The sequence below is a fragment of the Symphalangus syndactylus genome, chromosome 2, assembly GCF_028878055.3.
Source record: "Symphalangus syndactylus isolate Jambi chromosome 2, NHGRI_mSymSyn1-v2.1_pri, whole genome shotgun sequence".
Taxonomy (NCBI): Eukaryota; Metazoa; Chordata; class Mammalia; order Primates; family Hylobatidae; genus Symphalangus; species Symphalangus syndactylus.
The window spans coordinates 52,504,693-52,517,541 of NC_072424.2; the positions used below are offsets into that span (position 1 = coordinate 52,504,693).

A 12,849-nucleotide genomic window follows, 5' to 3' on the forward strand; every position below is an offset into this window, starting at 1 on the left:
TCCTCAAGTGGGTCCCTGACACCCGTGCCTTCTGACTGGGAGAGAACTCCCAACAGGGGTCGACAGACACCTCATACAAGAGAGCTCTGGGTGGTGTCAGGATGGTGTCCCTCTGGGACGACGCTTCAACAGGAAGGAGCAGGCAGCAATCTTTGCTGTTGTGCAGCCTCCGCTGGTGATACCCAGGCAAACAGGGCCTGGAGTGGACCTCCAATAAACTGCAACAGACCTGCAGCAGAGGGGCCTTACTGTTAGAAGAAAAACTAACAAACAGAAAACAAAAACATCAACATCAACATAAAGGACCCCCACACAAAAGCGCCATCCAAAGGCCATCAGCCTCAAAGATTAAAGGTAGATAAATCCATGAAGATGAGGAAAAACCAGTGCAAAAGTGCTGAAATTCCAAAATCCAAAATGCCTCTTCTCCAAATGATTGCAACTCCTCTCCAGCAAGGATGCAAAACTGGATGGAGAATGAGACTGACGAACTGACAGAAGTAGGCTTCAGAAGGTGGGTAATAACAAACTCCTCTGAGCTGAAGGAGCATGTTCTAACCCAATGCAAGGAAGCTAAGAACCTTGATAAAAGGTTACAGGAACTGCTAACAAGAATAACCAGTTTAGAGAGGAACATAAATGGCCCAATGGAGTTGAAAAAACAACACGAGAACTTCATGAAGCATACACAAATATCAATAGCCGAATCGATGAAGTTGAAGAAAGGATATCAGAGACTGAAGATCAACTTACTGAAATAAGGCATGAAGATAAGATTAGAGAAAAAAAATTGAAAAAGGAATGAACAAAGCCTCCAAAAAATGTGGGACTATGTGAAAAGACCAAACCTACGATTGATTGGTATACCCAAAAGTGACGGGGAGAATGGAACCAAAATGGAAAACACACTTCAGGATTTTATCCAGGAGAACTTCTCCTAACCTAGCATGACAGGCCAACATTCAAACTCAGGAAATACAGAGAACAGCACTAAAATACTCCTCAGGAAGAGCAACCCCAAGAACACATAATCTTCAGATTCTCCAAGGTTGAAATGAAGGAAAAAATGGTAAGGGCAGCCAGAGAGAAAGGTCAGGTTACCTACAAAGGGAAGCCCAGCAGAATAATAGCAGAGCTCTCTGCAGAAACCCTATAAGCCAGAAGAGAGTGGGGGCCAATATTCAACATTCTCGAAAGAAAAGCATTTTCAACCCAGAATTTCATATCCAACCAAAAAGCTTCATAAGTGAAGGAGAAATAAAATCCTTTACAGACAAGGAAATGCTGAGGGATTTTGTCAGCAGGCCTGCCTTACAAGAGCTCCTGAAGGAAGCAATAAATATGTAAAGGAAAACTGGTACCAGCCACTGTAAAAACACACCAAAATATAAAGACCAATGATACTATGAAGAAACAGCATCGGCTAATGGGCAAAATAACCAGCTAGTACCATGATGACAAGATCAAATTAACAGATAACAATATTAACCTTAAATGTAAATAGACTAAATGCCCCAATTAAAAACAGAGACTGGCAAATTGGATAAAGAGTCAAGACCCATTGGTGTGCTGTATTCAAGAGACCCATCTTATGTGCAAAGACACATATAGGCTCAAAATAAAGGGATGGAGGAATATTTACCAAGCAAGTGGAAAACAAACAAACAAATAAACAAACAAACAGCAGAAGATGCAATCCTAGTCTGATAAAACAGACTGTAAACCAACAAACATAAAAAAAGACAAAGAAGGGCATTACATAATGGTAAAGGGATCAATTCAACAAGAAGAGCTAACTATCCTAAATATATATGCACCCAATACAGGAGAACCCAGATTTATAAAGCAAGTTATTAGAGACCTACAAAGAGACTTAGACTCCCACACAATAATAGTAGGAGTCTTTAACACCCCACTGTCAATGTTAGAAAGATCAATGAGACAGGCAATTAACAAGGATATTCAGGACTTGAATTCAGCTCTGGACCAAGTGGACCTAATAGACATCTACAGAACTCTTCACCCCAAATCAACACAATATACATTCTTCTCAGTGCCACACAGCACTTATTCTAAAATCGATTACATAATTGGAAGTAAACACTCCTCAGCAAATGCAAAAGAATGGAAATCATAATAAACAGTCTCTCAGACCACAGTGCAATCAAATTAGAACTCAGGATTAAGAAACTCACTCAAAGCTGCAGAACTACGTGGAAACTGAACAACCTGCTCCTGAATGACTACTGGGTAAACAATGAAATTAAGGCAGAAACAAAGAAGTTCTCTGAAACCAATGAGAACAAAGAGACAATGTACCAGAATCTCTGGGACACAGCTAAAGCAGTGTTAACAGGGAAATTTACAGCACTAAATGCCCACATCAGAAAACTGAAAAGATCTAAAATCGACACTGTAACATCACAATTAAAAGAATTACAGAAGCAAGAGCAAACAAATTCAAAAGCTAGCAGAAGACAAGAAATAACTAAAATCAGACCAGAACTGAAGGAGATAGAGACATGAAAAACCTTTAAAGAAAATCAATGAATCCAGGAGCTGGTTTTTCTGAAAAGATTAACAAAATAGGTACACCACTAGCGAGACTAATAAAGAACAAAAGAGAGAAGAATCAAATAGACACAATAAAAAATGATAAAGGGGATATCACCACTGACCCCACAGAAATACAAACTACCATCAGAGAATACTATAAACACCTCTACACAAACAAACTAGAAAATCTGGAAGAAATGGATAAATTCCTGGACACATACAGCCTCCCAAGAGTAAACCAGGAAGATGTTGAATCCCTGAATAGGCCAATAACAAAGTCTGAAATTGAGGCAGTAATTTATAGCCTACCAACCAAAAAAAGCCCAGGACCAGACAGATTTACAGCCGAATTCTACCAGAGGTACAAAGAAGGGCTAGCACCATTCCTTCTGAAACTATTCCAAACAATGGAAAAGTAGGGACTCCTGCCTAACTCATTTTATGAGGCCAGCATCACCCTGATACCAAAACCTGGCAGAGACATAACAAAAAAAGAAAATTTCAGGCCAATATCTCCAATGAACATCAATGAGAAAATCCTCAATAAAATACTGGCAAACCTAATCCAGCAGCACATCAAAAAGATTATCCACCATGATCAAGTTGGCTTCATCCCCGGGATGCAAGGCTGGTTCAACATATGCAAATCAATAAATGTAATCCATAAACCACATGATTATCTCAATAGACGCAGAAAAGGCCTTTGCTAAAATTTAACATCCCTTCATGTTAAGAACTCTCAATAAAGTAGGTATTGATGGAATGTATCTCAAAATAATAAGAGCTATTTATGACAAACCCACAGCCAATATCATACTAAATGGGCAAAAGCTGAAAGCATTCCCTTTGAAAACTGGCACAAGACAAGGATGCCCTCTCTCACCCCTCCTATTCAACATAGTATTGGAAGTACTGGCCAGGGCAATCAGGCAAGAGAAAGAAAGAAAAGGTATTCAAATAGGAAGAGAGGAAGTCAAATCAAGTCAAAGACATGATCGTCTATTTAGAAAACCCCATCATCTCAGCCCAAAATCTCCTTAAGCTGATAAGCAACTTCAGCAAAGTCTCAGGATACAAAATCAATGTGCAAATATCACAAGCATTCCTATACATCAATAATAGACAGAGCGCCAAATCATGAGTGAATTCCCATTCACAATTGCTAAGAAGAGAATAAAAAACCTAGGAATCCAACTTGCAAGGGATGTGAAGGACCTCTTCAAGGAGAAATACAAACCACTGCCCAAGGAAATAAGAGAGGACACAGACAAATGGAAAAACATTCCATGCTCATGGATAGGAAGAATCAATATTCTATCTATACTGCCCAAAGTAATTTATAGATTCAATGCTATCCCCATCAAGATACTATTGACTTTCTTCACAGAATTAGAAAAAACTACTTTAAATTTCATATGGAACCAAAAAAGAGCCTGTATAGCCAAGACAATCCTAAGCAAAAAAGAACAAAGCTGGAGGCATAACGCTACCAGACTTCAAACTACACTACAAGGCTACAGTAACCAAAACAGCATGGTACTGGTACCAAAACAGATACATAGACCAATGGAACAGAACAGAGGCCTCAGAAATATCACCACACATCTACAACCATCTGATCTTTGACAAATCTGACAAAAAAAAAAAAGCAATGGGGAAAGGATTCCCTATTTAATAAATTTAGTACTGGGAAAACTGGCTAGCCATATACAGAAAACTGAAACTGGACCCCTTCCTTACACCTTATACAAAATTAACTCAGGATGGATTAAAGACTTAAATGTAAGAACTAAAACCATAAAAACTACAAGAAAACCTAGGCAATGTCATTCAGGACATAGGCATGATGGGCAAAGACTTCATGACTAAAACACCAGAAGCAATGGGAACAAAAGCCAAAATTGACAAATGGGATCTAATTAAACTAAAGAGCTTCTGCACAGCAGAAGAAACTCTCATCAGAGTGAACAGGCAACCTACAGAATGGGAGAAAATTTTTGCAATCTATCCATCTGACAGAGGGCTAATATCCAGAATCTACAAGGAACTTAAACAAATTTACCAGAAAAAAACAACCCCATTGAAAAGTGGACGAAGGATATGAACAGACACATCTCAAAAGAAGACATTTATGCAGCCAACAAACATATGAAAAAAAGCTTATCATCACTGGTCACTAGAGAAATGTAAATCAAACCCACATTGAGATACCATCTCACGCCAGTTAGAATGGCAATCATTAAAAAGTCAGAAAACAACCAATGCTGGAGAGGATGTGTAGAAATAGAAACACTTTTACACTACTGGTGGGAGTTTAAATTAGTTCAACCATTGTGGAAGACAGTGTGGTAATTCCTCAAGGATCTAGAACCAGAAATATCACTTGACCCAGCAATTCCATTACTGGGTTTATACCCAAAGGATTATAAATCATGCTACTATAAAGATACATGCACACGTATGTTTATTGCAGCACAATTCACAACAGCAAAGACTTGGAACTAACCCAAATGCCCAACAACAATAGACTGGGTAAAGAAAATGTGGCACATATACACCATGGAATACTATGCAGCCATAAAAAAGGACAAGTTCATGTCCTTTGCAGGGACATGGATGAAGCTGGAAACCATCATTCTTGGCAAACTAACAAAGGAACAGAAAACCAAACACCACATGCTCTCACTCATAAGTGGGAGCTGAACAATGAGAACACACGGACACAGGACGGGGAACATCACACACCAGGGCCTGTTGGGGGGTGAGGGGCTAGGGGAAGGACAGCATTACGAAAAATACCTAATGTAGACGACGGGTTGGTGGGTGCAGCAAACCACCATGGCACGTGTATACCTATGTAACAAACCTGCACGTTCTGAACATGTATCCCATAACTTAAAGTATAATAAAAATAAAAAATAAAATAAAATAAAATATATTTCTCTGTGTGTGTGTGTATGTGTTTGTGTATCCTCAAAGGCTGCTTAGCACATGTGATACTGCTACTCTCAGTTTACTTTTATTTCTTTTTAAATACTGCAATTCAGCAGGCTTTTCCTCCCCAACTCGAATCACACTTTCATTTACCTTGCCTAACTCAGAGAAGATGCTAAACAAAAATTAAACAAAATTATTAAGAAGGGGAGGAATTATGATCATGTCCTATTCACTTTTGTGACTCTAGTTACTGGTTCATAGTAGTAATTCAATTAATAGTTACTGAGTGAATAAATGAGTGAATGAGAAGTTACACTCTTCAGATAAGAAAAAAACCTTCCAGAATTCATAAAAAACATTTACATGTTTACAGAATTTATGGAAAATATTTACATTTTTATGAAAAAGAGCTCCCATAATTTATGGAAAAGGTTTATGAATATCAGAAGCCGAATGGAAGCTAACAGTCACGATATAATGAATAAAGATTCATCAACATATGATGAATTTCCTGCTGTGTTTTTTTCCCAAGAGATGGTTTTATATATGTAGCAGAAATGAAGCTAACAAGTTTTTCATGTCTCTTTTAAGAATATGGACTTTAAAATATAAGCTGACATAAGCTGAAACTTGCATTATTATTGTCCCCAAGGAGGGTTTTAATGGAGTTTAGAAAAAGAAGAGTTGGATAAGTATTTGAGAGTAATTAAATAGCATTGTATAAGACATGAAACACTTTACTTAGCATAGTCTATACAAAAGTAGAAACAATTCTCTGGCCTTTAACCCAGACTAATAAATAAATAAATAAAGTATGCAACTCTCTTTTTATTCTTCCTGAGACCAAGGTTATCTAGATACCTAGTACTTATTAATTTTATTCCCTAGGGATCATGATACCGCAGTTCTGAAAGAGAAAACTTTAGTTCTCTCATTGTTGGAAAAGCATCCTTGAAGCACAGATAAACTATTTCTCTGGTTTTCACAAATCTCTTGTAATAAATACCAAAATAAATAATAATACAATTCTTTTTTATATTAAAAAAGGAAATTAGAATTAAGTTTGGCAAGATCTCTTATATATATAAATGTAGGAAGAAGATTTTACATTTGTGTATTTTTCTTTTCTTTTTTTAAACTTGAGACAAGGTCTCATTACACGGCCCAGGCTGGAGTGCAGTGGCTACTCAAAGGTATGAATACAGTCTCAACTCCTGGACTCAGGCAGTACTCCCACCTCAGTTTCCTGAGTAGCTGGGACTACAGGTGTGTGCCACTGTGTCTGGCTATATTTGTGTTTTTTTCAAATCACATTATCTTATATATATATATTTTCCCATAACATTCACTGATCTTGTTTGATTGCAAAATGCTGCTTTATTTAGAAAATATGGGAAAACAAAAAAAGATGAAAAAAGTTCATTTCAGTGTACCGGCTTCAAGTTTTTTTCAATTATATACATAAAGCAAAAGCTAAAATAATATACAGTTTCATACAATTTTCACTGAATATAATACAGTATGAACATTTTCCTACTTCATCAAACACTTGCTTAAAACATCTTTTTTTTTTTTTTTTTTTGAGACAGAGTCTCACTCTGTTGCCCAGGCTGGAGTGCAATGGCGTGACCTTGGCTCACTGCAACCTCTGCCTCCTGGGTTCAAGCGATTCTCCCTGCCTCAGCCTCCCAAGTAGCTGGGATTACAGGTGCCCGCCACCACGCCCGGCTAATTTTTGTATTTTTAGTAGAGATGTGGTTTCGCCATGTTGGCCAGACTGGTCTCCAACTCTTGACCTCAGGTGATCCGCCTGCCTCGGCTTCCCAAAGTGCCGGGATTACAGGCGTGAGCCACCGCACCCAGCCAAAAACATCATTTTTAAGGCTGTATAACTTAGATTACAAGTATCCCATAATTTGTTTAACTATTCTACCATTGGGCATTTATTAAACATTTTTACAATATTATGAATCTTCACATGAACCTCTGTTTAGCTTTTGGTATACACTAAGAAGAGATATTTTTCTGGCTGTGGATACATACTGCCAAACTAATCCCTGAAAAAGATATACAAGGTATGAGAATTTGTATCTCACCATGTCTCAAGAAGCACAAGTTATAGGTTGTTGATGTTAAAGTTTATGACATCCATTTACATACTGAAATTTAAATATGTATATCTAAAAAATTTACTAGCAATACATGGATACATATGTGTTATTTTTAAACATTTAATATAGACGCATATAAAGAAAATTCCCCCTTACAAACCTTATTCTCCATGCCACTTTTTTTCTGTATTACTGTTAAAAGCTTGGAATATACAGATCCTTTCAAATATTTCATATGTAATCACATAAACACAATAAAACACACAAACAGCTTTTTAGTTTTAACATACTATATGAAATCATATTATTCATGTTTCTTTATTTTTTTCAATTAATATATCTTGAAGAGTTTTCAGCATGCAAACAGTACCTAGCATCATGGATTAATAAATATTTTCTGAATTAAATAATTCATGACAATTTCATAGAGATCCACCTAATGCTTTTAAATGGCTACATGGGAATTGATAATAATTAACGATGTAATTCCTTATATTTGTGCACATTTATGAGTATTTTTGTAGAACAGATTATCAAATAAAAACTGCTGTGCAGATTTGATAACTGCAATATGTAAGTGTTTTAAAAATACACTGATGCACTAATGTTAAAAAATACTGTGCCAATTTATACCATCACCAACAGGGTATGCAGATGCTAGTTTCACTACACTCTTACAAAAAACGAAGATCAGTAGTCACTTTCATTCTTGCAAATTTCATAGGCAAAAAAATAACCTATTAGAATCTGCATTCCCCTGGTTTCCAGTAAGAATGAGTATCATTTCAGGAGCTAAATTATTCTGCTAAGAATTTGTTATTTGTACACTGCCTCATTGTATCCTTTTTTTTTTTTTTTTTTTCACAAGGGTGTTGTTTTAAAATTGATATGTGAGAGCATGTTATATATAATGAGCACTGACCATTAGCCTGTTTTAAATATTGCAAATTGCAAATATTATCTTCCAGTCTATACTTTGCTTTCAAATTTATAGTATATTTTGTTACAAAGAAATTTCAAATCATCAATGTCTTATTTTGTCCCTTAGGTTTTTATTGGTCTTTAAAAAACTTATCTTTTTGAAAATTGTCTGAGGGAGTGATTTCATATCCCAAGATCAGATTGTTTATATTTATATATATATATGTAATTTTTTTCTTCCTAATTTCTCTGGACACTTAAGTCTTCAGTCCACTTAGAACTGTTGCTATAGCATGGCATGACGTTAACTTTACCACAATATTCATAGACCCTGATGTTACTGATATTTTATCATATACTTAGTTATTAAACATAATAGTGACTATTTTAGGGCTGTTTAATTCCACTGACTTTTTATTCTTTTAGAGAAATCCTACCGTATTTCCTTTCATTATTATTATTTTACATATATTTTAGTATCCAGTTGAGCGAGTCTTTCTACATTTGTATTATTTTAAAATTACATTATTTTTAAAAAAAGTTTTTCTTAGCCATCTTTACATTTCTTGAAATGATTTTAAAAACAAGCTTAAATTTCCAGTGGGATTTTGGTTTGGACTCATTAAAATGATTGACTGGAGTAAAATTAATATCTTTTAGTGTTTATCTACAGAAGTATCACATGTATATTTATTCAAATTTTCTTTAATAGCTCAGTGAAACACTGCAGATGATTTCATATTAACTGCACACATCTTAAGATTATTTTTAAATATTTAATGTTCTTTTGAGCAATTATAAGAACATCAGTGACTTTTTTAAAGAAAATATATTACTTGAACTGCAGAGAAAACCTCTAGGACAGTATACAAAACTGATGTATCCTGCATATGTATAATTTTCTAAGGAGAATACCTTTTTGAATAGGTCTAGTCCTCATTCAAATTTATATCCAAAAGTATATCCAAACCAAATACATATTTTTGTTTGATTCACACCTCTGATTTCTTCCATTAATGTAGCTGACCAAGAGTGAATGCATAGTGAAACATGCATTTAAATAGTTAAAGCATTTAGTTTCTCAGAAAAAGAAAGGCAAATATATCCAATTTAATTGCAAGAGTGAACTGAAAAAATGATCTGAGAAGCAAATTGATCTACTGAAATAAAACAAATTTTCATTTTTAAACAGTATGATTTTACAAGTTTAAGTGATGTTTTAAAAATGTGTCCAGAAATTGAGTGAACAGAAGAAAATGTACAGTTTGATCAGTTAATTTTCTTTGCTATTTCATTTATATGAAGAATAATATACTTTTTAAAAGGTAAGTTAACTTCATGCTGAAGCCAAATGAATTTTGACCAACAAAGTTGTGGTTCTACCATGATCAACCATTTTATCTTTGCATTTTAGGAACTATAAATACCTTAAGTTTTCATAGACAAAATATTTAGAATAGGAAACAGAAACCACTCAAATAACTTGATAATGTGAATATAAAAAATCCAAGTACCTTAACTTCTTCACATAGTTCAGTAAGTCGAGCTTCTACATCCATTTCCTCTGGAAGGAGTAAAGAGTAGAGGAAATATTCCAATGTTAGATATTTAATCTATATAAATAAAATTCCCATAAAAAACTGAAAATTAAGAATGATCTGGACTGTATTCAATGAATTAAATTTCAAGGTAACGTATTTTCATAAACATATTAATTACATAGGTAATGTGATTATTAAATTCTACATTCTGATAAATATCATTTTTTAGTTTTCACAAGAGTTAACACTGTCAAGGAAATATTAACTATATACATAAAGTAACTTGCACAACTGTGTCACAGAAAAGACCAACCATATAATTAGATTTTACTGTATTTCATATAATTTCCAGTACAGTTTATTATTTTGTGTTATATATACATATGCCTTGCTTTCTTGTGTTTTACAAAAGCTATTCCTAAAATGCTCAAGTAAAATTAATTTTTATAACTGAAACATTTAAAACATACCTGGGGTGTAGGCTATTTAATAAAAATGAATGTCAAGATCCTTTAATAGAAAGTTAGTTCCTAATACATTTGTTTTTCTATAAAATATTCTTAAACTGAGGCAGATATTTGCCATACAGTTCTGATTTACTTAATGTATACTATAATCATCTATAAAGAGGTGCACAAATTTACAATTAAAATGGTAATATTTACCAGGAAAAACAGAAACTAACAAAATATAAAGATTTATAAATTATTTATCTTTGGCAGGGAAGAATTACACTAAGGTCTGAAATATCTTTACATACACTTAATTTTTAAGTAGAAATCAAACAGGTCTTTTAAAAGAACTGCAACAGCATAGTTACAATCATACAAAATTCCCATAATCTTGTTGTGAAAGAGTTTAATTGATCTTTCTCACACAAAGGCAAGAACACATTCTGTAACATCCCTGAACTCACTCATCAGCTGACTAATTTGTAAGACAGACTGAATGTTTACTACATGATAAAAATGATAAACATTTAAATGTTTAAAAAAGCAATCAAAATAATATGGTACAAACACAACCACAGTATAATTGTTAGAGTGGGGAGACGGCCAGATGTGAGCAGGCAAGGGAGCCTCTGGGCAAAGAAGTCCTGGAGATGCTGCCCACTGACAGCAAAAAGGACAGTGGCTATATTGGCTATACCTGGCCTTGTGGTTGGGCTCCCGCGACCCTGAAGCATGTGCAGTCCTCCATTAACTCACCCTAGAGTGGTCTTTTTTCATTATAATAGTAAAAAACACACCCCTAAGTGGAGATTTTAAATGCTAACGAGACAAGCAACATGTGTACTAGCATGTACAACTACAGAGCATGTATGCCCAAGGGGATTGCCTAAAACATGATTGCAAGTGACACCTCCTCATGCCCTTTCATGAATAATCATGTATTCTTCATACAGTCCCCCAGCACTGACTGCTGCTGGCTCACTCTCTCCAGAAGCTTGCTCTGCTTTATCTTTCAGAGTATGCTACTGTCTCTTTAAATAAATTCTGCTACTTAACCCTTGCTGCGTGTCTCTTGGCTGAATTCTTCCTTCAACAAGAATCAAGGACGCTGTACCCCTCCCAGTAATATAAACAACAAATACTCTGTTGTTAACTAAAAATCAGTGGAACAGATACATTTCATAACTCACAAAATATACAAGTAAAATTTTATTTAGATATTGATATATACCAAAAAATAGATCACTAATTTGGCCAACTTGTTGGTAACTACAGAAATTTGCAATGATTTCGCAAATCATTTCACTGTCAGATAAACCAGTGGCTTCTAATATTGGGTTTTCCAAAACTAAAAAACCAGCAACAGACTCTGCATTAAAACCACCACTCCTATAGGCCAACATCTGTTTTCACATTACTCATGATCTTTTCCTGTGATAGAAAAAAATCAGTAAAATTAGTCTTAGAAATTACATATTCTACCTCTGATTTTTAAAAATTTGAAAATAAGGTTTTGAGAGTTGTGACACATTTTTCTAATGTTTACACAGAAGAACCTAACTGCATAAATGGGTATGTTTGCATTATAGCTACTGAGAGCTACTTTAGTGCAAACAACATCTTTTTTTTTTTTTTTTTTTTTTTTTTTTTTGGGACAGAGTCTCGCTGTGTCCCCCAGGTTGGAGTGCAGTGGTGCGATCTCAGCTCACTGCAAGCTCCGCCTCCTGGGTTCATGCCATTCTCCTGCCTCAGCCTCCCGAGTAGCTGGGACTACAGGCGCCCGCCAACATGCCTGGCTAATTTTTTGTATTTTTAGTAGAAACGGGGTTTCACCGTGTTAGCCAAGAGATGGTCTCAATCTCCTGATCTCGTGATCCACCTGTCTCGGCCTCCCAAAGTGCTGGGATTACAGGTGTGAGCCACCGCGCCCGGCCGCAAACAATATCTTAAAGAATGTTTAAAAGCATAATTTAACTTTAAAATCTTAGTACTGAAAATAATTTCAAAATCACTTAGATTTTTAAGGGAGTTTAAAATCCTATTTTAATTATTTTTTCTTTTTAAAGTGACATATATAACAGACCCGTGAGCAACACAGGTTTGATCTACACAGGTGCATTTATACACAAGTATTTTTCAATAAATATTTTGGAAAGAATATGAAACTTGCAAACTACGTAGTCTAGAAATATTGAAAAAATTAAGAAAGATGACTATGTCATGATTGCATAAAAACATGTAGATACTAGTCTTTTTATGTATTAATCAACTGTTCATGTTATCTGTAAGGCTTTCAGTGAATAGTAGGCCATTAGTTGGTAAGTACCGGAG

At 35.0% G+C, this 12,849-nt stretch overlaps 1 protein-coding gene across 14 annotated transcripts in view; it reads right to left on the bottom strand.

Moving 5' to 3' along the window:
• FAM135A (family with sequence similarity 135 member A) overlaps positions 1 to 12,849 on the bottom strand; it is a 146,511-nt gene that overhangs the window by 60,267 nt on the left and 73,395 nt on the right. For all 14 annotated transcript variants that reach the window (XM_055257111.2, XM_055257074.2, XM_063630508.1 and 11 more), the window contains one exon: positions 10,040 to 10,089. In XM_055257111.2, coding sequence (XP_055113086.2) covers positions 10,040 to 10,089 — 50 coding nt within the window. The remainder of the gene's footprint in view (positions 1 to 10,039; positions 10,090 to 12,849) is intronic.